The sequence below is a fragment of the Diceros bicornis genome, chromosome 5, assembly GCF_020826845.1.
Source record: "Diceros bicornis minor isolate mBicDic1 chromosome 5, mDicBic1.mat.cur, whole genome shotgun sequence".
Classification (NCBI taxonomy): domain Eukaryota; kingdom Metazoa; phylum Chordata; class Mammalia; order Perissodactyla; family Rhinocerotidae; genus Diceros; species Diceros bicornis.
This window is the reverse complement of record NC_080744.1, coordinates 61,335,287-61,361,610: the sequence shown is the minus strand read 5'-3', so window position 1 is coordinate 61,361,610 and position 26,324 is coordinate 61,335,287. Positions and strand designations below refer to the sequence as shown.

At 38.4% G+C, this 26,324-nt stretch overlaps 1 protein-coding gene across 1 annotated transcript in view; it reads right to left on the bottom strand.

Annotated features, from left to right (window-relative positions):
• Positions 1-26,324, bottom strand: part of IQCH (IQ motif containing H) — a 193,694-nt gene that overhangs the window by 129,791 nt on the left and 37,579 nt on the right. The window contains exon 6 of the mRNA XM_058541925.1: positions 995-1,115. Within this exon, the coding sequence (XP_058397908.1) occupies positions 995-1,115 (121 nt within the window). The remainder of the gene's footprint in view (positions 1-994; positions 1,116-26,324) is intronic.

Sequence of the window (26,324 nt, the reverse complement as noted above, 5' to 3'; positions counted from 1 at the left end):
GCATATGTCACAAAGATTTCTGAACAATAATGGTTCATAATTAGGAAAGTAATAGTCACAGTTGTGGGAAGCTTAACAAATTCAGACTTAGAATGATGCTGCGTTCTCTTGAGTTTTGCTGCACCTCCACCACCAGGTCAGCTGTCAGAGGATACAGGAGCTACAAGATGGAGGACTTGAAATCTCCGGGTGCCAGAAGAACCCTTGGGAACCAACTTTAGGTCCAAAATACTCCAGACAACAGATAGAAAGTGAGATAGGAATAATTAAAGACCTTCTCACGTGGTTATATTTGAGATGTGAAAGGGGATCCACGTTGGCATTCTGTAACACTTCAGCCAGTTAAATTAAGTAGCAGGGAGAAGGAAAGAGGGTTATACTTATGACAGTCCTTGATCATCCATTCACTTACTCTTTCATTTGCTTATTCATTCAATCAACATTTAGTATCTACAAAATATTAGATATGGCTCTAGGCACTGGGGATATGGAGATAAAAATGATATAATCTTTTGTTTAAAAACTAGAAATCCACTGGTTTCACAAAGACTAGAATTTAGACGAAGACATGCATAGTTTAAATGCTAATTACATTAATTCTAGCTTCATATTTATGCATAATAGTATATTGAAATACATTTTTAAATGCTACCAGAATAGCATCGGAAACCATCTGTTCAGAAGCTTGAAAAATTCTAATAATGTCATTTAAGCACAATAGTAATTTTAATGCGTAATAACACCAATGTCTAAATCAGTATTAAACCCATAGAATGATGAGGTGGAAGGGACTGTAGTGATTGTCAAGTCCAACCTTCTGATTTACAGAGGAGGAAACTCAGGCCAGGGGGAGGATCTGACTTGTCTGAGGTCTCCTAGGAGGATTAGCAGCTGAGCCCGAATTCAAACTCAGGCCTCCGATCCTACCTCAGTGCTCTTTCCCTTACACACAAACACATTCCTGAACACATGAAATGGTTATTGAATCACTAACCTTTACTGGCATCTTCTTGTAAGACCGGTATGGGGGTGAAATAGGGATCTGTGCGATGAGAAGCTGGCAGAACCGTGAGGTTGGAAGTGGTGGACCCTTTTATTAACTTCTGAACCTTCACCTAGATGATCAAAAATTTGTTTTCAGCAGACATTTTTGCTTTTGAAATGAACACAGTTTTCGTCTTGTAAACAATAAATAAGATTATGAATAGTTTCATTAAGTTTTAATAAAGGAGCAATATCAGCTCCAATTTTATTGCTCATGAGTACCCTGTGCTATTGTCTACTGTCAGGAGTTTGTGTAATTTAAAATAGTTAATTAAATCCAATTAACATGTTGTGATTTCCATTATGCAAAGTCAGTATAGTAGTTAATAAAGGAACTATTAAGATTTTCTTCAATTTTAATGACTTCTATATAAAAGTGCTAAATCTTGACAGAGGAGGTTTTGAATACAGCAAAGTTTTGTACAGGCAAATTTCCCAGGAAATGCATATTAGAGTTTTGAGGGTAAAAAAAAAAAAAGGAACTGGGAGAATTTAAAGATAAATATATCAGTCAACATTAACAGGTTAACGATGAACTCTTGCAGCTCTCAGAAATGCTTAAAGATATGATGTCTAGATCAGTTACAGTAAATAATTACTTTTCCTAAAGTCATAAAATGCTTTTATTATAGTTATGAAATATGAATTGTTTCTATTAAATGGTTTCTAGATTTTTAAAGATTATGTATATTGCATATAAATCACATTTAATTGTATAGCCCAAGTACACTATTTTTACCTTTATTATAGGAGGTTATGAATTACCTGGGCCCTCTCAGCAGGGAAGATGAAACTGTTTGGTATTTATAGACTGATTTAAATTTTCAAGTGATTTTCCAAACATTAATAATTTGCATAACTTCTAAGGGAACTAGGTAACCATTTGCTATTTAACTAACAAAGAACTAAGACAGAAAGGTTAGTAGATTTGTTTCAGGTCACACAGTATACTAGATATACACAGATTATGCAATTTTAAGATTAATCTGATTTTACATTAGTGAAATTTTTGCCATCAGACTCAGTTGTACCCCATCCTACTGCTCATCAAGGTCATGGTGACCAAGGAAAAAGAAAGGGAAAGTTTCGTCAAGCCGGCAGGGGGGAATCACTTTACAAAATAAATATCTATTGGCTGAGAAATGTCTGTGTGAACAAAGCTGTGAAGACGCCCCCACCAGGATGTGGTACTTAAGGGGAACCATAAGCAGCGACCATCCCATGAACACTGAGCCTTTTGATGATGTTTGGTGAGGACAGTTTAAAATGACTGTAAATAGGACTTTCAACAGGAAAGAGTGGACTGTAAGTGCAGTCTGTTTCCTTTCAGGTGAGTTGGAAGAGGAAAGCGGGGTGCTATGGCCTTGCCTTGATGAGGGTGAGGTGCTCATATGCACACGGTGTTATTATGGAACTCCCATCTTGCTGATCCGCCTTGGTCACTCTTCCTCATCCTCAGCTCTCCTCTCCCCACCTCACCTCCAGGCATGAGTAGCTTCCACGGTCTCCTCCCAATCAGGGAGGCTGAGATAATCACCCAGTGTACTGTACTCCAGACATGGCCTAGACATAGCTGGGGATATTCAGTACCAAAAATGGCAGAGTCTCCACTGGTCTGATTGATCTCAGGGTCAGGGAGGCAAAGGTAAATCGGAGGAAGAAAGAAAGATTCAACTTAAATAAAATTGTCAAGCACTGTGAAGATGTAAAATATAGGTTTGGCAGTTGAGGGGCACACAGCATCATTTATCTGGATTTTCTGAAAGCCTTTGACAAAGTACACCTGACAACCTGCTTTTGAAAGCTAAAGTAGCAGGATCTATCATAAAACACAATGGAAAGGAAGACACAAAGGAGAGGGTGGAAGGCAGGTGATATTTGGATTCCATTAGGCAGTCTGCACATTCATAATGCTGGTTTCTGTAATTCTTTCAGTTGTATCAATCTCAACAATGTAAAAGCCAGACCCAAGGGCTATGCTGAACAGGCAGTGAATGGTGTGTGTGTGTCCGTGTGTGTGTGCGTGTGTGTGTGTAGGAAGGGAGGGTTACACTTGGTAGTGCATAGCTTGGTTCGAGGGAGAAGGAATGTACCAACCTTCACAATTTACTGAGCACTTACTATATAACATTAACTTAAAAACAATAAGCATTAAATTTCATGAGCAATGGAAAAGCTAAGGGGTATGGGAGTGCAGAAGAGGGAGTAATTATCTCTGCCTGCTGGTATCGCAGAAGGCTTTGCAATGGCTCTCAGCCCTGGCTATATATTAGAATCACTCAAGAAGCTTTTAAAAATACCGCTGCCTGGGCCCTAACCCTGGGCAATTAAATCTGAACAGCTGGGCTGGAGCCCGGGCCTCGATATTTTTATAAAGCTCCCCAGACAATTCTGATGCGCAGCCAAGGTTGAGGATGCAATTACGGGTAGAAATAATGGTGACGACAAAGCAAAATAGCATACAAATGCATGAAGATTTTATTGGGAGTGAGGAGCTCTATGTGGCTGGAGTATGGTGTGTGTATTAGGAGGGTGGGGTGGGGGATGAGACTGGACCGGAAGGTTGAGATTAACGCAAATGAAAGAAAGCAGCTTTATGAATGTACTGATTGCCTAAGAGAAGTCGAACATCACCTGCTCCTGACTTCTCCTTCATGTCATGCTTTATATTTTATGCTGGAACCATGCTTTGTAGTTTGTATAATATGATATGGAACATAATATTATAAAAGGATCATATTATAAATAGAACAACGTCCCTTATATCCGGTACTTCATTACTATTTCCAAAATTTGATCACTCTACACCTAAACCTTCTGTAATAGCTCAAAATTTTTTCAAAATATAAAAAATATAGAAAAGCTAAAAGAAGAAAACAGCAATCATATTCCCGTCAGCCAGAATTAATCATTCTTAATATCTTGGTATATTTGCTTCCAGTGTTTTCAAATAGAAAAACCATTCTATTTTATTATTCTGGTAAAAATGATATATGCTCATTATAAAGATTTCAAATAATGCAGAAAAATGCAAAGATGAAAGTTTAAGAAACCATGCCAAATATCATTAGGTGATCCATTATCTCTGACATCTCTGGAATGATTGATAGATCGTTTTATAAAAATAGGATTTATATTACATTATTATACTTAATTTGACATGAATTTAATAGGAGAAAAGGCTGAATTAAACCCAACAAATTATTAAACCTCAAAGAAATATTTCTTTACCACAAGATTCCTGTGAGTTAAAAAAGATTCTTCTGCAAGGATTGGCAAATTTTTTCTTAAAGGGCCAGAGAGTAAATATTTTAGGCTATTCAGATCTGTTGTTAAAAAAAGCAGCATAGGGCCGGCCTGGTGGCTTAGCAGTTAAGTGCGCGCACTCCACTACTGGCGGCCCAGATTCGGATCCCAGGGGCGCACCGATGCACCGCTTCTCCGGCCATGCTGAGGCCGCGTCCCACATACAGCAACTAGAAGGATGTGCAACTATGACATACAACTATCTACTGGGGCTTTGAGGATTGGCAGTGGATGTTAGCTCAGAGCAGGTCTTCCTCAGCAAAAAGAGGAGGATTAGCATGGATGTTAGCTCAGGGCTGATCTTCCTCACCAAAAAAATAAAAATAAAAATTAAAAAAGCAGCATAAACAATATGTAAACAAATTGGTGACGCTGTGTTCCAATGAAACTTTATTTACAAAAACAGGTGGTCAGCCCTCAGGCAATAGTTTGTGGACCCTGCTCCATAATTAAAGGTGATTATGAAAAACATTTAGATTTTTTTTACCACCTTTTTATTTTGGATAACATATCCCAGCTTCAAAAGATGAGAACATTAGAACTCTCTTGCTGCTCCCATCTCCTCTCCCTTACCTCCCAATTTTTGATCATATTATTATATTTACATTGTCCAGATTTATGATCTTCACATTCTGTTCTGAAACCATAATTGCTCTGACTGTTTAGTATTAGTTCTACATGTAAATGGACCCAACGCTCACCAACAGTCCTTCATGGCTTCTCAATGCTTGAGTTCTTTATTTTGATTGATTTCTTCATTGGCTGGCTTTGGTTATCAAGCAGTTCTTTCCAACAAGTGTTCGTGGTTGTTTTACTTCCCTAAGCCTTTATATCTGAATTATGTCTAGGGTCATCCTTTCTTTTTTTTTTTTTTCTGTGAGGAACATCAGCCCTGAGCTAACGTCCATGCCAATCCTCCTCTTTTTGCTGAGGAAGATGGGCCCTCAGCTAACATCTATTGCCAATCCTCCTCCTTTTTTTCCCTTTTTCTCCCCAAAGCCCCAGTAGATAGTTGTATGTCATAGTTGCACATCCTTCTAGTTGCTGTATGTGGGACGCGGCCTCAGCATGGCCGGAGAAGCGGTGCATCGGTGTGCGCCCAGGATCTGAACCCGGGCCGCCAGTAGCGCAGCACGTGCACTTAACCACTAAGCCACGGGGCTGGCCCCATGGGGTCATCTTTTCTTTTCTCAAAACTTGGTAGTCACTGCACCATTGTCTTCTACAATGAGTATTGTGAAATCTGATGCCAGCCTGATTTTTTGCCCCTTGTAGATGATTTTTCTTTCTGCCTGAATGTCTGAAGCATTCTTTGTCTTTGAAGTTCAGGTGTTTAACTAGGAAATACCTTTATGTTAAATATTCTAAATCGAATTTTCCTGGGATTCAATATTTTCTTTCCACCTGCAGATTTAGTTCTTTCTTCACTTCTAGAAAATTTTCTTACGTTATATCATCAGTACATCTTTGCTTTCATTTGCTGAGTTCTCTGTTTTAGGAACACCAAGTGTCATTCAATGTTGGCTCATCTTTATCTTTCATACTGTGGTACCTAACTATTCATTCTCTCCTTGTTCCTTTTAGAATAGAACACCCTGAGTTTTAGCTGAGTTCATGGCTGTCCAGTTACAGACTACGTTTCCCAGTATCCCCTGTGGCTAAATGTGGACATGTGACCAGATTCAGGCCAATAAGACGTGAGCAGAAGTGATATGTATAACCTCTGGGTCATCTCCTTAGAGAGCTTGCCCTGGACTCTCTTTATCCTTCCTATTGGCTGAAACATGGGGGTGGAGAGGAGCCAGCTTCAACCTGTAACCACACGAATGAGGAGGAGATGGAGCATCAAGATAGAAGGAACCATACCTTGGGCGACCTCATGGAGCAGAGCTGTCCTGCCAGCCTTGGACTTCTCACCTGTGGACTGTTTTGTGAGTGAGAAATAAACTAATTTATTTAAGGCATTATATTTTTGGATTTCTTTGTTACAGCAGCTTAGCCTGTAACAAACTAATATGCATATCTATTAGCTTCTAATTAATTTCCTTTATCTTTTCCTCTGCATTTACTATGCTTACAGTCTTTTCTCCACATCAATATGTCAATATTCAGCAGTGTCTGTTCTGTTCTATTTATAGTTTATTTATTAGTTGCATAAAGTATTTTGGTATTCAATTTGTTTCCTTATGTCTGCAACCTCCCTTTTTATCTCATTCTGATATTTTATCATCTCATGGCTGAACTCTAGTTTTCCTTAATTTATGTTCCCATCAAGCTGTGCTATAATGTGAAGAAATTGTGAGAAAATTCCTTCTGTTCCTTGAGTTATGTTTTTTTCTAGGTTAGGCTTTGTCTTTTGCAGCCCATGATTCTCCTTCCCCTCATTTTCTTTTGTTAGCAGTGGGTGAAATACTGACATTTAGATAATAAATCAGTATAGTCACTGTATCATTTCTTCTCCCCTTGTGCATACTTGGGCAGCTCTGCCCAGACATTCTACTTGCTCTGATGTAGTATCTCCTCCCCCATCGCCTGGCAGCAGTGTGTTTTCTCTCCCAGCAACACCTGAGATCTGGGTATTCTAGGCTTTCTGTTACCTGAGGGCAGGGGTGGAGGGAGCCTTCGTTTTAGGACATTTGCAGTCTTGGTTAAAATATGTAGGCCCTCCTCCCTCTCCTGAGATTTTGATGAACATCCTATACCAGGATTAGCTCTGCCTAGTTGAGGATGAAGCCATTCCTCCCTACCCCCTCCCCAGGGGCTTTGGAATGTTTCCGTGGAGTCCTGTAGACTTCACTTTTCTCAGGAAGGATCAGACACACTACTTTCCAATTTCACCTGTTTCTTCCAAGTCCCCTTGTCAGAAGGGAAAAAGGGATTCCTGCTTGATTGTTTTCTCTCCAGATTTTGTGGTATTTCTGAGAATTCCAATATTTTGATAATTTACCAGTAGTATTTCTGAGGGGTAGAGACGGGTTAGGATTGGAGTTATGCTGTACTCCCTACTCTGCTCCGGAATCTTCTGCTTAATGAATTTAAAAACTTGTGTGCAACCTGCACGACTTTTTTCTGCAACCCTGCCCCAACTCTCCTCCCCATATTATGGATGGGGAAACTAAAGATTGGGAAGGAAAAATAGCGAGGGCGCACACCTAATCTGCCTTTTAGTTCAGGGGCAGAACTAAAAATGCACATCACTGCTTCCTGGCCCAGTGCTTTTTACCGTATTTTCTTGCTTCCTGAGTTCTTAAACCTTTAGAGCCAAACACAACTCAGGTCGCCAGCTCTCGTCCTCTATCCTCACAGTCAAGTCCTACCACTCTGTCTTCTTTCTCTCTCCTTTCCCAATGCCATTTGGCTTAGATAGAGTAGGAGTCCCACTTTCTTTCAGGCTAAGGATTACCAGCATTCTTGAAGCTAGAATAAAAACTCCCTGGAGAGGCCTCTGTAGCATAAAAGCAAAAATCCTGGGCTTGGAGCAATGGATTCGAGTCCTAGCTCTGCCATTTAATCAGCAATGTGCCGGGGGTAAGTCATTTAACTTCTCCGAGTCTCAGTTTTATCTTCTGTAAAATAGGGATATTCTTATCTACGGGGCAGCTGAATTTTATGTAAAGAATCTGTTTCTGGAGGCATTTCATAATTCTGAACTCACATAATTCAAGACAGCCAAGCAAAGAATGGAAGATGGCAAAGACTGCTGGCCAAACTTTAATGTGCTACCCAGCCAGGAACTACATTTCCCAGCCTCCCTTGTAGCTTTATATGTCTTTGTGACAAGATTCTGGCCAGTAGTGTAGGAATCGTAGTGATTTTACTCATTGGAATACAGATATGATGGTGGCAGCATGGCAGCCATCTTAGATCACAAGATGGAAAACTGCCTGTTCAGGAGGACAGAGCAATAAAAGGGAAAGTGCATAGGTACCTGACACTATAGAGCTGCCATATCAGCCACAAACTGCTTATGCTCAAACCGTGACACAAGAGAACATTACTGTCCTGTTTAACCTACTGTTATTTGTTACATTTGCTGAACTCGTATCCTAGGTATTACAGGGTATTTTTATTTACTCAAGTGGTACCTGTCTGCGGAAACTTCAGCATAAATATATCTTAAATTACTCAGACTGCACCAGCTTTGAAAACACATGAAATTTTGTTTTATTTTTTAAATTTGAGGATTTGAATTATTTCAAACTTTGTGTAGAAAGCAATAATTTATTGTTATTATTTTACATCATGGTATTTCAAATGTATATAATCAAATTCCATATAAAATGCAGTAGCACTGATCGTCCGTCCATTAGGCTGTTGTGAGGAATTAATGAATTAATATAGGAGATGCACAACATAAACTTTTTTTCACACTAGAAATTGGGTTTTATTTATTCTTTTACATAAATATTTTATTGAAGTATAACATTAATTTTTGAAAAGGCACCAATCATCAGGTCATCAGTTGATACATTTTCACAAAGTGGACACTGTGGGTAACCAGCATCCAGAACAAGAAGTACAGCATTGCAAGGACCCCAGGGCCCCCTCATGCTCCCTCCCCGCCACTCCTATAACCCAAAGTAACCACTGTTCTGAATTCTATTACCAATTATCATTTTTCCGTTTTTGAACTTTACATAAATGGATTATTACCATATGTATTCTTTTGTATCTGCCTTTTTTCTTTTAAAATTGGTGTGAGATTTACCCATATTGTTGTGTATAGCAGTATGTTCATATCATGAACTTTTAAGTATTAATTTTGAGTTATAAATTATACTTATAGCTGTAACCAGTAAGTCTTGAGCCTCCAACCTCCCACTTTTTGGCATTCCTTGTAATGTTCCTTCTAGAATGTTCTCTCTCTCTCAGCTCTGGCTACTGAATTCCTGTCACCTTTTAACAACTGGCTTAAAGGTAACCTTCTCTAGGAAATCACCTCTGATCTCTTCCTCTTCTGAGTTCCTATAACGTTTCTTGTACTTCTCTTATTACATTTACAACATATATGGTATTTGTATAGTACCTTGAAGGCATTACAAAATTCAGAACTCATCTAATTCTGTCTTATCTCATTTAAAGAAGGAATAGAGCAAAAGAATGTTTTAAAAAATATAACCATTTAAGATTTATTGGGAAGAAGCAATTAACATAGACATATTAATAGCAAATATTTTCCTTTTTGATAAAGGTAATACAATGGCAAGAGTAAATAATGCCCTAGTTACCCTTGTGGTAATGGTGGAGTAGCTTTTAACAGACTACCCTCCTGAAGATAACAATTATAAACCCTGGCTAAATATTTTTTAAAAAACAACTATTTGAAGTACTGAGATAAATTGAAAACAGGCAGAAGCTAGAAGGGAACTAATCTTGAAAGAAGAGAACTGAAACAGTTGAGATTTATGTGTGTGTGACTTCCGGCCTGGAAGTACTTCTCAGTCCATGAGACGTGGAATGGCTATAATTCAAGAAGAAAGGCACAGTCTTGCTGGTTAAGAAGTAAGAGGATGGAGTTTATGGCTGTCATAAAGGCTGAAAATGAGGGAGAATCCCAGAAAGGAGGAAGTGGCAAGGCAGGGATCCAAAATTTGCAAATAAATGTCACACAAATACTTGGCTGACCTTTGAGCTACACATATATGGAAGAGATTCTAAGGAACCCAGCAAAGATGCAACAGTTAATGATTTGAAAAAACTGAGCAGTGATTTCAACGGCTACTCATGAAGGACAGAGTTTGGAATTTGAGTCTATCCAACATAACTGCCTACTTGAATAAGAATCAACACATTAGAGAGCAAGGTAACAGAATTCAGTGTCTCTATAACACATCATTTATAATGTCCATAACAATAAAAAGTTACTGTATGTACAAAGAAACAGGAAAATGTTGTCCACGCAGGAGAAATAGTCGTCAGTAGAAATAGACCCTGGATGTAATGGACAGGTTTATGGTATAGATTGTGGAGATGGTTTCATGGGTGTATGCTTATCTCCAAACTCATCAAGTTGTATACCTTAAATATGTACAGCTTTTTGTATGTCAGTCATACTTTAATAAAGCATTTTTTTCTTAAAAAGAAAGAAACAGATGTCAAGATGATCTAGAGGGTAGAATTTGCAGATAAAGATTTTAAAGCTGTTATTATACATATTTTAAAGAACTTAAAGGAAAATATGATCACAATGAGTTAGCACATGGAAAATCTTGATAGAGAAATGAAAACTATAAAAAAAGAACCAAATGGAAATTCTAGAATTGAAAAGTAAAATATCTGAAGTGAAAAGTCTGTTGGATAGGCTTGATAGCAGATTGGAGTGGGCAGAAGAAAAGGTAGTGAACTTGAAGAAAGATCAATAGATATTATACAATCTGAAGAACAGAAAAAATATTTAAAACAGAATAGATCCTCAGTGACCTATGGGACAATATCATGTTGTATAATTTGTATGTAATTGAAGTCCCAGAAAGAGAAGATAGAGAGAATTTTGGAGGAAAATATTTAAAGAAATAATGGGCAAAATGTCTCCAGATTTTCTGGAAAACATAAACTTGCAGATCCTAGAAGCTCAATGAAACCCAAGCAGAATGAACACAAAGAAAACCACAGGTGAGCACATTGTAAACCCCTGGAGGCCAAAGACAAAGAGGGAAACTTGAAAGCAGCCAGAAAAAAAAAAAAAGACCCATTATATACAGGGAATCAATGATGCAAATTATGGCTGACTTCTCATCAGAAATGATGGAATGTTAAAGCATTGAATAAGAAAAAAAACCTTGGCAACACAAAATTCTATATAAAGGCAATATACAGAATTTTATTTGACAAAAGAAGACAATGTATCAGCAGCTGGCATGTGTTACAAAAAACGCTTAAAGGAAGTTCTGTAGGCTGACAGAAAATGACACAAGATAGAAACTCAGATCTCTATGGTAAATATAAAAGACTATATATATCTTTCTTCTCTCTCTCTCTCTTTTTTTTAATAATCTCCCCCTTTTTCTTGAGGAAGATTGGCCCTGTGCTAACATCTGTTACCAATCTTCCTCTTTTTCTTTTTTTCTCCCAAAAGCCCCAGTACATAGTTGTATATCATAGTTGCAGAGTTGTAGCTCTTCTATGTGGAACGCCACCTCAGCATGGCTTGATAAGCGGTGAGTAGGTCTGCGCCCAGGATCCGAACCAGCGAACCCTGGGCTGCCAAAGCAGAATGCGCGAACTTACCCACTACGCCACCGGGCCGGCTCCAATACATTTTTCTTCTCTTAATTTCTCTCAAATACAATTGACTATTTAAGGCAAAAAATTATGACATATTGTGAAGTTTACAAAATATGTAAATTACATGACAACAATAGCACAAAGGATTGAGAGGTAAATGGAATTCTATAGCTGCAAGTTCCTTGTATTATACGTGAACTGGTGCAATATTAATTCCAAGGAACTCTGATAAGTTAAGGATGCATATTGTAATCCCTAGAGCAACCACTAAAAATAATACAAAGAGGTATAGTTTAAAAGCCAGGGGCTGGCCTGGTGGCATAGTGGTTAAGTTCCTGCATTCTGCTTCAGCAGCCTGGGGTTCGCCGGTTTGGATCCTGGGCACAGACTTACTCACTGTTCATCAAACCATGCTAAGGCAGCGTCCCACATAGAAGAACTAGAAGGACCTACAATTAGGATATACAACTATGTACTGGAGCTTTGGGGAGAAAAAAGAAAAAGAGGAAGATTGGCAACAGATGTTAGCTCAGGGCCAATCTTCCTCAAAAAAAAAAAAAGCCAATAAAACAGAGTATTTAAAAAATTTTAAAAATCACATAACCCTAAGTCAGGCAGGAAACAAAGGAACAAAAAAGAGATGGGAAAAACAGAAAACAAGTAGAAAAATGGTTGTTGTGAATCAAACCACATCAGTAATTACATTAAATGGAAATGGACTAAACACTCTAATTAAAAAGCAGAGATCATCAGACTGGATTTTAAAAACAAAATAAAGCTATATGCTACTATAAGAGATTAATTTTAATTTTAAAGACACAGGTTGAAGTAACAACAACAGAAAAGATTGATACACTATGTAAACAGTAAGCAAAAGAAAAAGGGAGGGGCTATATTAATATCAGACAAAGTAGACTTTAAGACAAGCAGTGTTATCAAAGAGAAAGAGGGATCAAAGGGTCAATTAGCCAAGAAAACATAAAAATCATGAACATATATGCCTCTAATAACAGTAACACAAAATATGTGAAACAAAAATTATCAGAACTAAAGCAAGAAATAGACAAATCTTCAGAGGTGAAGATTTTAAAATTCTTCCTCAGTAATTTGTAGAACAAATAGATTTAAAAAATCAGTAAGGATATAGAAAATATGAACATCACCATCAGCCACCTTAATCTAATTGATATTTATAGAACACTACAACCAACAACTGTGGGATATACATTCTTTTCAAATGTACATGGAACATTCACCAAAATAAATTATATCCTGGGCCATAAAATAAGTCTCAATCAACTTCAAAAGATTTAAATCTTACAGAGTATGTTCTCTGACCCCAATGGAATCAAATTAGAATGCAAGAAGAATGAGCAAACTAAAATAATCCCCAAATATTTGGAAATTAACACAGTTCTAAATAACTCACTAGTGAAAGAAAAAAATCACTAGGGGAATTTTGAACTGAATGATTATGAAAGTACAACATATCAAAATATGTGGGATGCAGCTAAAACACTGCTTAGAGAGAAATTTATCAGTCTAAATGCTTATGTTAGAAAAGAAGAAGGGTCTATTATCAATGACCTAAGATTCTACCTTAAAAAGCTTAAAAAAAGAATAGTAAAATAAACTTAAAATAAGTAGAAGGAAGAGAATAAAAAAGATAAGAGGAGAAATCCATGAAATAGAAAACAAATAATAGAGAAAATTAACAAAGTCAAAAGTAATTCTTAGAAAAGATTAATAAAATTGATAAACCCCAGCAAGAGTGATCAAGAAAAAGAGAAAGCATAAATTATCAGAAATAAAAGAGAGAGAATTAGAGAGAGAGGGAGAGGGAAGGAGAGAAAGAGAGAAAGAGACGAAGGAAGGAAGGAAGGAAGGAAGGAAGAAAGGAGGACGGAAGGAAAAGAAAGGCACACACTGGGTCACAGTTCTCAGAGCTAGAGGTGGTCTCAGGATGATAAAAGGGTAGTTAGTAGCAGCAGTGACCATGGGATTGTGAACAGAAAGAATGTGGTGACTAGAGATGACCATGGATGAGACTCCAGAAGAAATATTATTTTGAACACATGGAATATGATGTGTGAGCATCTGCACACCTCACAGGCCCTGTACAGCACATCACATAACAAAAAAAAAGTGGGGGCCGGCCTGGTGGCGTAGTGGTTAAGTGTGCGCGCTCTGCTGCTGGCAGCCCGGGTTCGGATCCCAGGCACGCACCGAGGCACCGCTTGTCAGGCCATGCTGTGGTGGCGTCCCACATAAAGTGGAGGAAGATAGGCACAGATGTTAGCCCAGGGCCAGTCTTCCTCAGCAAAAAGAGGAGGATTGGCATGGATGTTAGCTCAGGGCTGATCTTCCTCACACACACAAAAAAGTGGAGTTTGTTATGATACCTCAAAGCCCCCAAGAAAATATTAAATTCAGTAAAATGTGACTAAGGAAGGAAATCATGTAATGTGGTCTAAAAATTTTTCCATTAAAAATAGTTAAAATAAAATCCAGCACTTAAGCAAAATTTCCCAAGTTGTGTTCCTCTGCATATAGCTCTATGAGCTATTCTGCAGAAAAGGACTCTGAGGAAGTTTGGGAAACATTTTTAACTGCACTGGCCATCCTCCTCCTAAAGATTCATAATGTACATCAGCGTGTTAGTGACTCCAGGTGGCCTAATGGTATAAAAATCAGTCTGACTCTGTAACCTCATGTTTCCCAAATTCATGGGACCACAAAACTCTCCTTCCATGGAATATCTAATTAACCTTCCAAGGAACCAGTATTCTTTGGAATACATTTTGGAAAAAACTGATCAAAGGATTAATACATAGCTAACAACTACACTTGCTATAATTTGTTAATCTTAGACTATGCTGCAAAGTTAAAAGATAAGTGATAACTTGATTTTACATAAAGCTTTTCCTCAAAGGAGGTTGAAACACACTGGACTCAGGATTTTCTGATGGATTCAGACTGACAAATAGAAATCTAATTATTTCTCAATGCTATTTTTTCTCTACATATTTAATAGCATTTATTTGTAGTATTTCAATAGAAATTTTAAAATTCTGTAAAAGTAATCATTAGAGAATAATAACGTACTGGCATTTCACCTACACGTCTACTACATCTCATAGAAGGAAAAAAATGACTGAGTTGCTCACACCTGTGATTTTTGCACATTGGTGAATATTATACCACACCACCACTCAAACATCGTCACAAGACAAGGAAAGGAGAGGAGCAACCAAAGTACCTCTGCCTTCTATACATTTTTCTTATGTGAACTTAGGGTTAATATTGCAAATTGATGTTTAGACAGAATCCACTGTCTTAACCTTTACTAGGGACCGCACGAGAGAAAATGAGTTTAGATGGTAGTCCTTTCAGTTAAGATCTAAGACAGCCTTTGTGAATGGACTTATCATTTATTATAATTATTTTTGCTATTGCTATTTATTCTCTTATTGTAGAAAGTGTGCCCGTCTCTAGGCATTTTGGTTTAAATACCGGCTAGGGTCACGAGTGAAGTAAAGCTCGGTCCTCATTTACCTCATACCGGCAGTTCGGTTGGCACGCAGCTACAGAGCTGCTGGGGCTCTTTTTATTTAATCTGGCGTCCCTTCCTGAGCAGTATTGAGACTTTCACTGCAATGACTCCACTGGGCTTTGCCATAATTTCTATGCTGTATCAGTAAAGTCTGCGGAAGAGATGTCTAAGCAACCTGAAAGGAGGCTAGGAGCACTTCTAGTTCAGGTATTTTTGCTTAAGTCAATGAAGGAATTAACCCCAAATACAAATTAAGTCCATTTAAAAAAATACCACATTATTCATCTAGTAAAGGAACTCTGATTTGTAAGGAATAGTAGATCATCTTAATACGTGTGTGTGTAAGAGTTTGTTCTTTTTGCATAATTTCTCTTGGAATAATTTTCCTAGACTCTGAATCAGACTGTCAAAAGAAAATATAGGTCCAAATTTTGAGTGAGCCATATATTAATTACATGACTTGGACATATATCTTAACCTCTCCGATCCTGAGTTTCTTGTCTGTAAAATGGGAGTAATAATCTCTCTGACGTGCTCTGAGTCTTAAAAGTGATAACACATCAGCGTCACCAAGTCGGGGTCTGGTACATAATAGGTACTCAGCAAATGCTTTGTTAAATGCATAAATGGAAAATGAGAAACATTAATACCCTCTGTGAATTTTATTTCCCCAATCAGAAGAGAAAACAGGTTCACCTGGTCTGCTTTTCTGTTTTATATGTCATATGTTGATCATAAATGGGAAAGGAAGGGAACCGAAGGAAACAGATTTCGATCAGAATTATGGATTGTCAGAACTGGAGGAGATCTTAGAGACGATTTGATCCAATGTCCTAAATTTACAAATGAACAAACTAAGGCCCAAGGAGTATAAGTGATTTGCCAAAAAATCACATAAAAGTTAGTGTCAGATCTAGGATTGGAGCCCAATATATGGACTTTTCTTATAATGAGGATTGTTAATATTGTATGAGGTTACAGCGTTCAAAAAATCTTCTTTGACTAACTTGAAAAATAATTTTCTTTTTATAATTTTTTTCTTTTTTTCTTTTTTAACATTTTACTTTAATTTAATCCATCTGGAGTTTTCTTTGGTATAGGATATAAGGTTAGGATTTAACTTCATGCTTTTTCCCCAAATCATTAGCCAAATGATTCAGCACTATTTATCTAACAAGGCCTCCCTTTCCCGCTGACTTCGAGTGTCACCTTTATTACATTCTAAGTTATTTTTTATACTAAGGTCAATATCTATGCTCACTTTTTTTTCTATTGATCTGTCTGTTAATTTTTCTACCCATAGGATGCTATTATAATTATTGCAATTATATGTTTTAATAAGTAGTATGAAAAGTTCACCTTCATTAAATGAAATGAAGCCTTTGCCCATTTATTTTTCAAGATGGTAAACACTGGCGAGTTGAAAAGAATTGCTATTCCACACAAACCAAAAAAAACCCATAAGAATTTTGTTTGGAATTACATTAGATATAAAGATTAATTTGGAAAGAACTGGCATTCTTATTGTAATCATTTTTCCTTTTCAAGAATATGATATATCCTTTTACTTATTCAACTGCTCTTTGACGTCACTCAGTAAATACAAGGCATAGCATGTCAAAGCTTTAAAAGCATGCAGTGATGCTCGGGGGAAGGGAAAATGAATTCTACCTGAAGAGATCTAGCAAGACATTTTTATGGCCAAAAAGAGGAGTGCTCTACAAATGTAGTCAAATGAGGTACATGATATTTCATTAACTAGACACAGCCTAACTCAATTACACAGGTCCTTAACAAGTTGTTATTCAAAGTCATTAACCACATACACACAAATCAACAGTAAATTTATATTGGATTCTGACCAAATCGGGCACTAGGCTTGATGTTGGAGATATGGTCCCTGCCCTCAAAGGAGTTGACACTCCAGTTGGGAGAAGTGTCCATCTTAAACGTGCCAGCTGTAGAGAGAAGATCTTAAATGTTCTCCCTGTACACACACTTGCACAAAAGGTACTTATGTGAGGTGATGGAGGTGTTAACTAACCTTATTGTGTAATCATTTCACAATACATGAGTGTATCTAATCATCACATTGTACACCTTAAACTTACACAATATTATATGTCAATTATATCTCAACAAAGCTAGGGGGAAAAGTACTAGCTCTTCGTCTTGTTCTAATCCTTGAGTTAATGTAGTCTCTTATTAAGTAGTGTGATCTTTTACTTCTATTCCCAGACCAAGGCAGAGAAATTTCTCCATCAAATTCCTTGGTCATCGAGGAGGCAATTTTTGGCTGAGTCCCAGATCTACTGCTCTGATGCAAGTCAAAATCACCATCCTCAAAGCTACCTGGAGGTAGTATAGAATAAGGATTAAGAGTCCCAACTTGGAAGTCAGACTGGCTGAGTTTGAATTATGACCCTTTGACCTTTATCTGTGCACTTTGGGCAATTTATTTAACCAATTTTCCTCAGTTTCCCCAAATATAAAATGAAATTAGTCATAGTAATTAACTTGTAGGAGTACCGTGAAGATTACATGAGATAATCCCTGTATATTGTATTTAACACCATGCCCAACACAGAGAAGCACTCAGAAGTGCTGGCTATTACTTCACGTGCAGTTTCCTGAGCAGTAATACATTTCAGCTCAAAATGCAGCCTGGAGCAAAAGCACAGCTGGATGTCCTGCAAGTGTTCAAGATTAGAAAATGGAGGTTGTGGGGGAATTATCTCTTCTATTAAAGTCTAAGTCCTATACTTAAGACTATAAGTAAGTGGAATAATAAACCCAAGTCTGTGGAAGGATGGTGACAGGTACTTCCCCTGGGATTTCAGTGTTTGGGATTAAATGATAATTCAGTAATGAGAGGGTTACAGTTTTGCCAGTCCTTTGCTGAGTCAATCCTCTTTCCCCCTAAATTATGGTTATATTACACTAATTCAATATCAGGTATCGAGTACATTTTTAAAAAGGTGGAGAAGAGGATGTTGGGATAATATCTTCTTGGTGGTCAGCCTCCTCTCTTGGGTGAATGAATGTTTTCTCTTTACAACTTCTCCTGATAACCTTCCACAAGGATCAGTTTTTTAAGTTAGAAATGGAAAAGGATATTTTGAAACTCAGAAAAGAGTTTTCTTAGGAACATCTTAAACAAAGTGGGTAGGTCCCCAGGCAAGCTCACGTGAGATGATAGCACAGCTGACCCAAACCGTCGGACATATCTGGGATCTTAACAGCCAGGCATGGGGCAAGGAGAATTCTTTTGCTCTGTGTGGCTCTCACAGCTTGGGAAACATGGGGAGATAAGGGAAGCAGGGTATCGCAACAAGAAATCCCCAAAGAATACTTTTCATTAGGGACTGGTCCCTCTTCACCTATTTTCTTATCTTTCTCTCTCTCCTCCTGATGCATCCTGTTTCATCCAGCCATGGTTTCTCTCCTCCTCTGCGTAGTATAATCCCTTAGGTTGGAAGTATAGAGTAGTGACAAGGAGATGTGTTCCCCTCGCCCCATCCCCAACTCTGAGTCTTAAACCAGAAAAATAAATACATGATCAGCGTGGTCAGTTCCATGTAGAAGTAGATTTAAAAGACCCAGGCCCCACATAGGAATATAGTCTAATTAGCGTCATCAAAGAAACAAGAGTCAGCTGAAGGTGAGTGGTCTTTTACAGCAGGAAATTAGTAAAAAGGAAGGCAGGGCCGGCCCCATGACTTGGCCGTTGAGTGCGCACGCTCCGCTACTGGCAGCCTGGGTTCGGATCCCGGGCGCGCACCTGCACACTGCTTCTCCGGCCATGCTGAGGCCACGTCCCACATACAGCAACTAGAACGATGTGCAACTATGACATACAACTATCTACTGGGGCTTTGGGGGGGTGGGGAAGGAAGGCAGTGGGTAAGAACATAGGCTCTAACATCAGATGGGCCTCAATTTGAATCTGGGCTATACCGCTTACTACCTGTACAACTGGATAAAGTAACTTAATTTCTCTAAGCTGCAGTTTCTTCTTCAGTACGATGGGGGTAATATCGCTCTCCATGGGATAAACGTGGTCATGGATAGACGTTCAGCATGGTGCAACATAATTCACATAGTCAAGTCCAAGCAGACAGTAGCTATTTATTATAAAAAGTTGAATCCGACAGTCAGAATTTCTCAGTGTCCATAAAGCACTCACTTCACGGGGATGTATTCATATCCCTTTGGCAGGAGTAGCTTCACAGATGGATGCATCAGACTATAAATGTGTGGTGCTGCTCACCATGAGGATCGTCCAACTAATTCCCTTAGTCAGTTTCTCTGTTCACTAAGCAGCCTTCTGACTGGGCTTTCTGCATAGCTTTTAATAAGGACACAATATGTTCATCAGATCAGGCCGACTTGAAATTCAGGTCTGTTGGACCATTATAGCTCTCTTTAGAATAAATAAAGTGGCATTCCAGTTTATACATCAGTCTCTTGTGAGTTCAGTTGCATCCAAGAGGTTGATTAACTCTGCCAAAATCGAGTCTCTAATCCTATAAAGTCGAGGGTCATACCCTGAGCTGCACCAAAGTAATAGCATTCTAGAAGACTCTAAGCTGCAAATTGCTGACCTACAAGACAGGTGTAGCCTGGAGACTACTTTCTCTGAACTACACAGGATTTTATAAATTATCTGAGCAAATACTTAAAAATCAGGAGATTTCACCAAAATTATGAATATGAATTTCCACCTTCTTTTGAAAACCCAGCCACAGGGCTAGGGATGAGTCACTGCCTCCTGCAGGGAGGGCCTACCTTCTCAGTTCAGCATTCCAGTGATATAGACCTAGTCCTGACACTAAGTCATTTCCATTGGTTATTACCTGCCTGGCCCCAGTGGACTTACTTTTGTGATTCCTGTTCTAAGTAAGGACACTTTGAACATTTTCTTAGGGTTTTTACTTCTTGCAAAAGAGGGAAAAAGTCAGGAAGAAAAAAGCCTATAAAATAAACACAACTTTTCCTTTTTTTCCCATTTAGCATAAACAGATGATAAATTTGGAAACACACCCATATTTCAGGAAACACTTGGATTAAGACAGTCTTATGGGCATTTCTTTGCGTGGGCAGAGGGAACTATAGGCAGTTGGTGAGAGGGTGAGATTGTGGGAGGGGGCTATACTGTCAGTGCTGAGGCTGGTAATTGGCAATGAGGAAGTGGATGGTGTGGGGGTGTGGAGCAGGGAGGAGGAGAAGGGCAGACAGTGTTTTCAAGGAGTCAACCACTCTTTTTCTCTATCCTTCTCTTTTGCCTCCATAACTCTTGCCCCAACAAGACCTGCTTTTGACCCACATTGGAGAGATAGGTGAGACATGGGGATTAGGGAGGGGGTTACAGCTAGAATCCTAGGTAGCAGTGGGATATTCAACATTAGCACAGAAAGTAGGAGGGGTTAAGAGGCAATTTCAGCCATCCAGCTGGACTGGCCAGTTCCGAGTGGCCATTCATATGGAAGGGACAGAAAGTTGTATGTAATGGTTAGGGAGAGGTGCAGCCTGTAGAACTCTAATTAGGCAATTTCACGTACATTTAACAAGTTCAGGAGATAATGCTATTCAAGAACTCTTTATAGCCAAAGGGAGAGGAAATAAAGTTTAATAACCAATGAGGACATCAAGGGAGAGAGATGGTTCGGGAGAATTCTAAAGCGGCCCTTCAGTTAGAGCATCTGGAAAAGTGATCTAATTTCAGAAACTGTCTGCCTTAAGCCCTTCATTTTAGGATCTAGATTGAGATCACACAATTAGATTTCAGTGGCCCATTCAAAGCCATCCATCAATTGGCCCTACACATCTAACCACATCTTTTGGTTTTTCCTTTTATAAAAATTCAAGATGATTAGGCAAAGCTCTAAGCCATCCTCCATTACTCTCATTATTCTCCACCTCTGCCTTTGCTTGTATTGCTTCCAGTGTTTAAAATACATGCCACCTCTGCTTTCAGCCACGTCCATCAGCTCCTTTAAGGCCTATCTTAAGGCTTGTCGCCATCCATCAGTTACACTGATCACTGCTTTGTCTCCCCTGAGAGACTGGTGGTTCTGCAAGGCACCAAAGGAGCATTAATCTGGGAGTCACACAATCAGGGCTGTGGCTCCAATGTTGACTCTGAACAAGCCAGTTTGTCTTCTCAGTGTACAGATGAGGAATCGCAGTCTTTAGAAACTAAATGGTGTACCTGTGAAAACAGCACGTCGCAGTGGTAGAGTCAGAATTAGCACCAAGTCCTCTGATTCTTGTCTCGGTCTGTGGTTCTTTCCACTAAAGTGGGCACGGCCACGTTCAGACCTCTTAGTTGCCAACCATAAACAGATTTATTCAGACTATCATTGGAGATAGAGATAGAAGTCAAAAGACTGTATAAATTGAGTATTTTGGTGGCATATTATCCCAACTTGATAGCCTAATGAGAGGGATCTCCTGCAAATAAATATCTTCTGGGCTTACATTACACATTCTGATTCAGAAGCTGTGCTTTTAAAGAAAGCATAGGGTGAATCACTCTAGTCTATGGATACTTACTTCTATTCTACCAAAGAGGTTTTAAAAGGCTAGGAATGTATACTTGAATTCAAGTACAGTTTAAGGTACAGTGGGTTAGAATATTGGAGAACACAGCAATAGTATTTATTCATCTCAAGTACCTCTCAGTAGATAATTAACCTGGGCCATGATAAAAACAATTCTATTAGGCCCATTTCTCTTGTGGCTAATGCTATTGTGCTGCTTGCTGTAGCATTTTTCCTTTGTTTCATTTTAAACAGAATACTTACTACAATATTGCAAGCATTACCACTTTTGTAGCTGTTCTATTTTCCTTCTTGCAATAGAAAAGCAACGGTAGTTAGATTAAAGCATGAAGTTTTATATTTTTACTCATGAAGATGCAATTCTTATGAAAATCTGGAGTCAAAATCTATATATCCACTTTTTGGTAGGTTTCCTGCACCATCAACTATGAGCACTGGATCTTTCATCCGTAAAAAATACAGAGTTTTTAGGACATTTCTCTGTTCTGATATATACTTTGCCCCACACTAGATGTTTGTGTGAAAGAAAAAGGAGATCTATCACAGAGAGTTCTAACTTTTAGGGGCTCACAGACCCCTTTAGCAGTTTGGTGAAGGCTATGGACTCCTTCTCAGAATAATGTTTTTATAAATGCAGAAAATACATACACTGAAAACCAATTATACTGAAATACAGTTCTATTCATGGACCCCTTGTGCCTTAAACCTATCATAGAGCTGACTCAGCCTCCTCTGTCTACCTAATTTTTGGCTCTTTGAAGTGGAATTATGGGATTAGAAACATAACCTCTTAGTACGAAGTCAAATAAATACCAAACTCAAATCCAAAGCCCAAGTCACAAAGTGCAAAGGCACTGATCACTTCAGGGAGCAGGGCTAGCTAGTTAGCAGGTGGCCGCTGACCCGGGATGATTCCAGGACAGTGCAAAGGCTCTCTTCCCACATCCCCCAACCCCTCTTCTCCCTGTCCACTCATGCTTGAAATCCCTTAATAGAGTCTAACTCTTTTGGTTTAATTAAATAGAGGATTTACTCTTGTTAAAAAGCAAAAACCCAAGGGAGAGGTGGTACTCTATGCCAAAGATTTTCAAATTTATTTTCAGCAGTAGAATCTATTTTTCAAATGTAATCTTAAATAGAATGCTGATATGTAAATAAATGCGTTTTACAAGAATTTAGTATAATTTTATATGTTGAACTTTATATACATAAATAATATAATTATATATATTAGTTACATATATGTATATGTATTTATATATAAATCAACACTGGAAATAATGAGGCTGTTTTGATGAAGGCAAATTTATGAAATCAAGAGTTATGATGACTGCAATCTTATACCCATCACAGCATACAATTTATGTCTGTATTTTATCAGAGAGAAAATCCTGATGTAAATAGAGAAGTAATTTCCAATAGCTAACCATTTGTTATGGCACTTATAATCTCAGGATTTTCTTCAAATAAAATGATCCAGAAGCTTTAACAAATAGTAGGATTTTTCTTATTTCAAAACACAATCACTAACAATATCTAACAACTGCTCATATTCCTTAGTAATTAAGGACTAGTTGGTAAGTACTCAGTTTGGGGAGAGTTGACAAATAGATTCATAAATAATTTGAATCCTGGCTCCCTTACTTACTTCATACCCTTAAGCAAGTAGCTTAATCTTAGTCTCAGTTTCCTTATGTGTAAAATGTTTATAAAAACTGCATCTATTTCACAGGTGTAAGGGTTAAATAAGATAGTGTACATAAAGCACTTAGCATAGTGTCTGGCATACTTAATAAATGCTTATTATTATTGAAGGATTGAATGACCAAAAGTACTTTTCAAATGCGTCTTGTAACATTTTAAGATGTCCCATCATGTCCCATTTAAATTTCTTTTTGGATGTCTCAGCACCCTTCTCTTTCAGATATTCACTCAGTTTCAAAGCAACCTAATTTTGTTTTGCATGTTGAGTCCAAATTTTAAGATGCCGCTTTATTGCTGACCTGTTATCTGCAGTTGTAAACCAAGTAACATTGCAACCCTGCAATGGCAAATGAAGGCTGTACAGCACATTTTGAATCAGGAAAGAACCAACCCAAACTTAAAATGAGCAATGAAACAATCTATAATTCTGTGTTATCACGATGTAACATGTAGTACTGTAATTGTACAGTTGACTATTAAGCTGTGACAGACATATGCACCAGAGGACTTGCATGGCTTTTAATAGATGGGAGCACACGTGTGTTGAAATACTAATATCAGTTAACATTTATGAAATGCTTACCAGGGGCTGGGCACTGCTTTAAGAGCTTGATATGTATTAGTTCATTTAATCTTCACTTATTTATTTTGTATGATTTGTAGGAGTGTATATGAGCAGATTGGCATTTCAAAATATGACTAGTACAAAGATGCACCCTATCTAATAAAGAACACTTTTATAGAAACTCAAATGTACATGTGTGTGCACACACACACACACCTATGTGCTCACAGAGTTAACCTGACAGCACAAATTAGCCATTAATGGTATCTAATGCATTAAAATTTGGTATATAACTTACATATGTATGGATTGTTCTTTATTACACTTCAGGATAGTGTAAATATTTATCACAAAAAATGAATTAAATAAATACGAATTAAATGCTTGTAACCTCCCTGAAACTCATTGGAGTTCTCTGTAACAATCTGAAAACCAGAGCCTTAAGTACCTTTTCACTCGTTTATACTGGAGTGTGAAACGAGCCAAATCAGATCCTTTTCTCGAAGCACGTGTGTGAAGAAGGAGGTATGAGATTTTTAATATTAATTTATTTTTGAGAAAGACAGGAACCTTATCAGGCACCTATTACGTGCTAGCACGGTTAATATATTATCATAATCCCCATAACACCCTTGCCTAGTAGGCACCATTATCCTGACTTTACAGAAGAGGAAACTGAGGACCCGAGATGTTAATTTGCTTACCTAGGGTTATGCACCTGGAAAATGGCAGATAGACTCTGATCCACTCAACTCCAAACCCTTCCTACCACACCAAACTGCCTCCCATGCAGCCTCCCCATTTGATAAACCAGGAAAACGGGAATGAATGAGGTAAAGTAACTTGCTCCTGGAAACAGCTAGTGGCCAGGCTCTAACATGAACCCAGGAGCAAGGATGTTTCACTGGGTGAACTCTATCAGGTGGCCCAGTGGGAGGATGCCCTGTGCCACTGGGCCTACCCAGGGTCAGCAAAAGCATTGCTTCACTTCTAGACTCGGCATCAGGTTATACAGCTTCAGTGCAGAGACTGGGCGGATGAGGAGACAAACTGGATGTCTCCTGAGTACCTACTATGTGCAGAACACTGCGTGGTGCAGTGGAGGATTTGAAACACAGACAAACAGAACAGACAACACCATCTCTGTCCTCATATCTGTGTGGGGAAGAAGGCACCATCATATGAAATATTAAATAGAATCCCTGGAAGGGGTCTCAGTAATACTCTGGTTCTCTCCCCTGACCCTTACAATAATGTAAGTTTTAGATGACAGTATAAAACATGGCACAATAAAATATGTGAAAATTGCCAATGGTCATAACTAATATTTCCAGAGCACTTATTTGTACCAGGACCTTTGCTAACTGCTTTGAATTCTCTCATTTAAATCTCAGTACAATCCTGTGAGATACTCTCATTACGGACATTTTACACATGAGGAAATGGAGGCTGTTTCTGGGAGGTCCTCCCTTTAGTAAGCATTCACACCAGGCAGTCTGACCCAGAATCATTATGCTCAGAGCTAAAAAGTGCTTGGAGTTCAGCATAGGGTTGGTTGGGGAATGCACAGAATCTTAGCACAGAAATTCAAGAGAGACAGCATTCTCAAGAAGTTAGAGAAGTCACTACTGCTAGATTTTCTGTGAATGATATCTGACGAGGGTATAGCCTCTAATTGCCTCTCTCCACTCCCAGAGTAACGGACACCAGCCAATGACAATTGTCACATCACTTTCTTTGCTTTCCCAGCACTCCAAACCAATGCAGAACTAAAATTCTAAATAGCAACAACATACAAAGGCAATATACCACCACCACCACTACCATATTGGTGGAATACATGAAAAGTCATTGTTTTCTTGAAAACTCTTTCTAAGCAACCTCTTGAATGATAGAAGTAGGGCTATTGTGCATGCCATCACAGTCCTTGGGTAATGACTGTGTGTCATAAATAGGATATGGCATTTCTGAATGTCTTGAAAGCTATTTCCTTTTGTTCAACTAATTTAATTTACCAAATGCTCCTGGGAAAAGGGAGGGGGACCAAGATGCTGACTCCACATTTCCTGAAAAATCAACATTTTCTTTTTAGGCTGCTCTCAAAGAAATTACATCTGATTGTTGTCTGCTGGCTTCCTCAAACTCTACCTCTGTCAAAATTCTGCCCCGGCAGGTGTGAGAAAGAATAGATGCAGAACTTGAGTGAATACCCACATCTGTTTTTGGAAAAAGGGAACAGAAGCAGCACAGAAGGAAGTAAAAGAGATAATTGCTGGCTTGAACTACAATACATTTTACTTGTGGGCAGAGGGCCAGCTTACAGCAGGCGGAACATGCAGGCCCATCTTATTGGAATTCAGGGGTG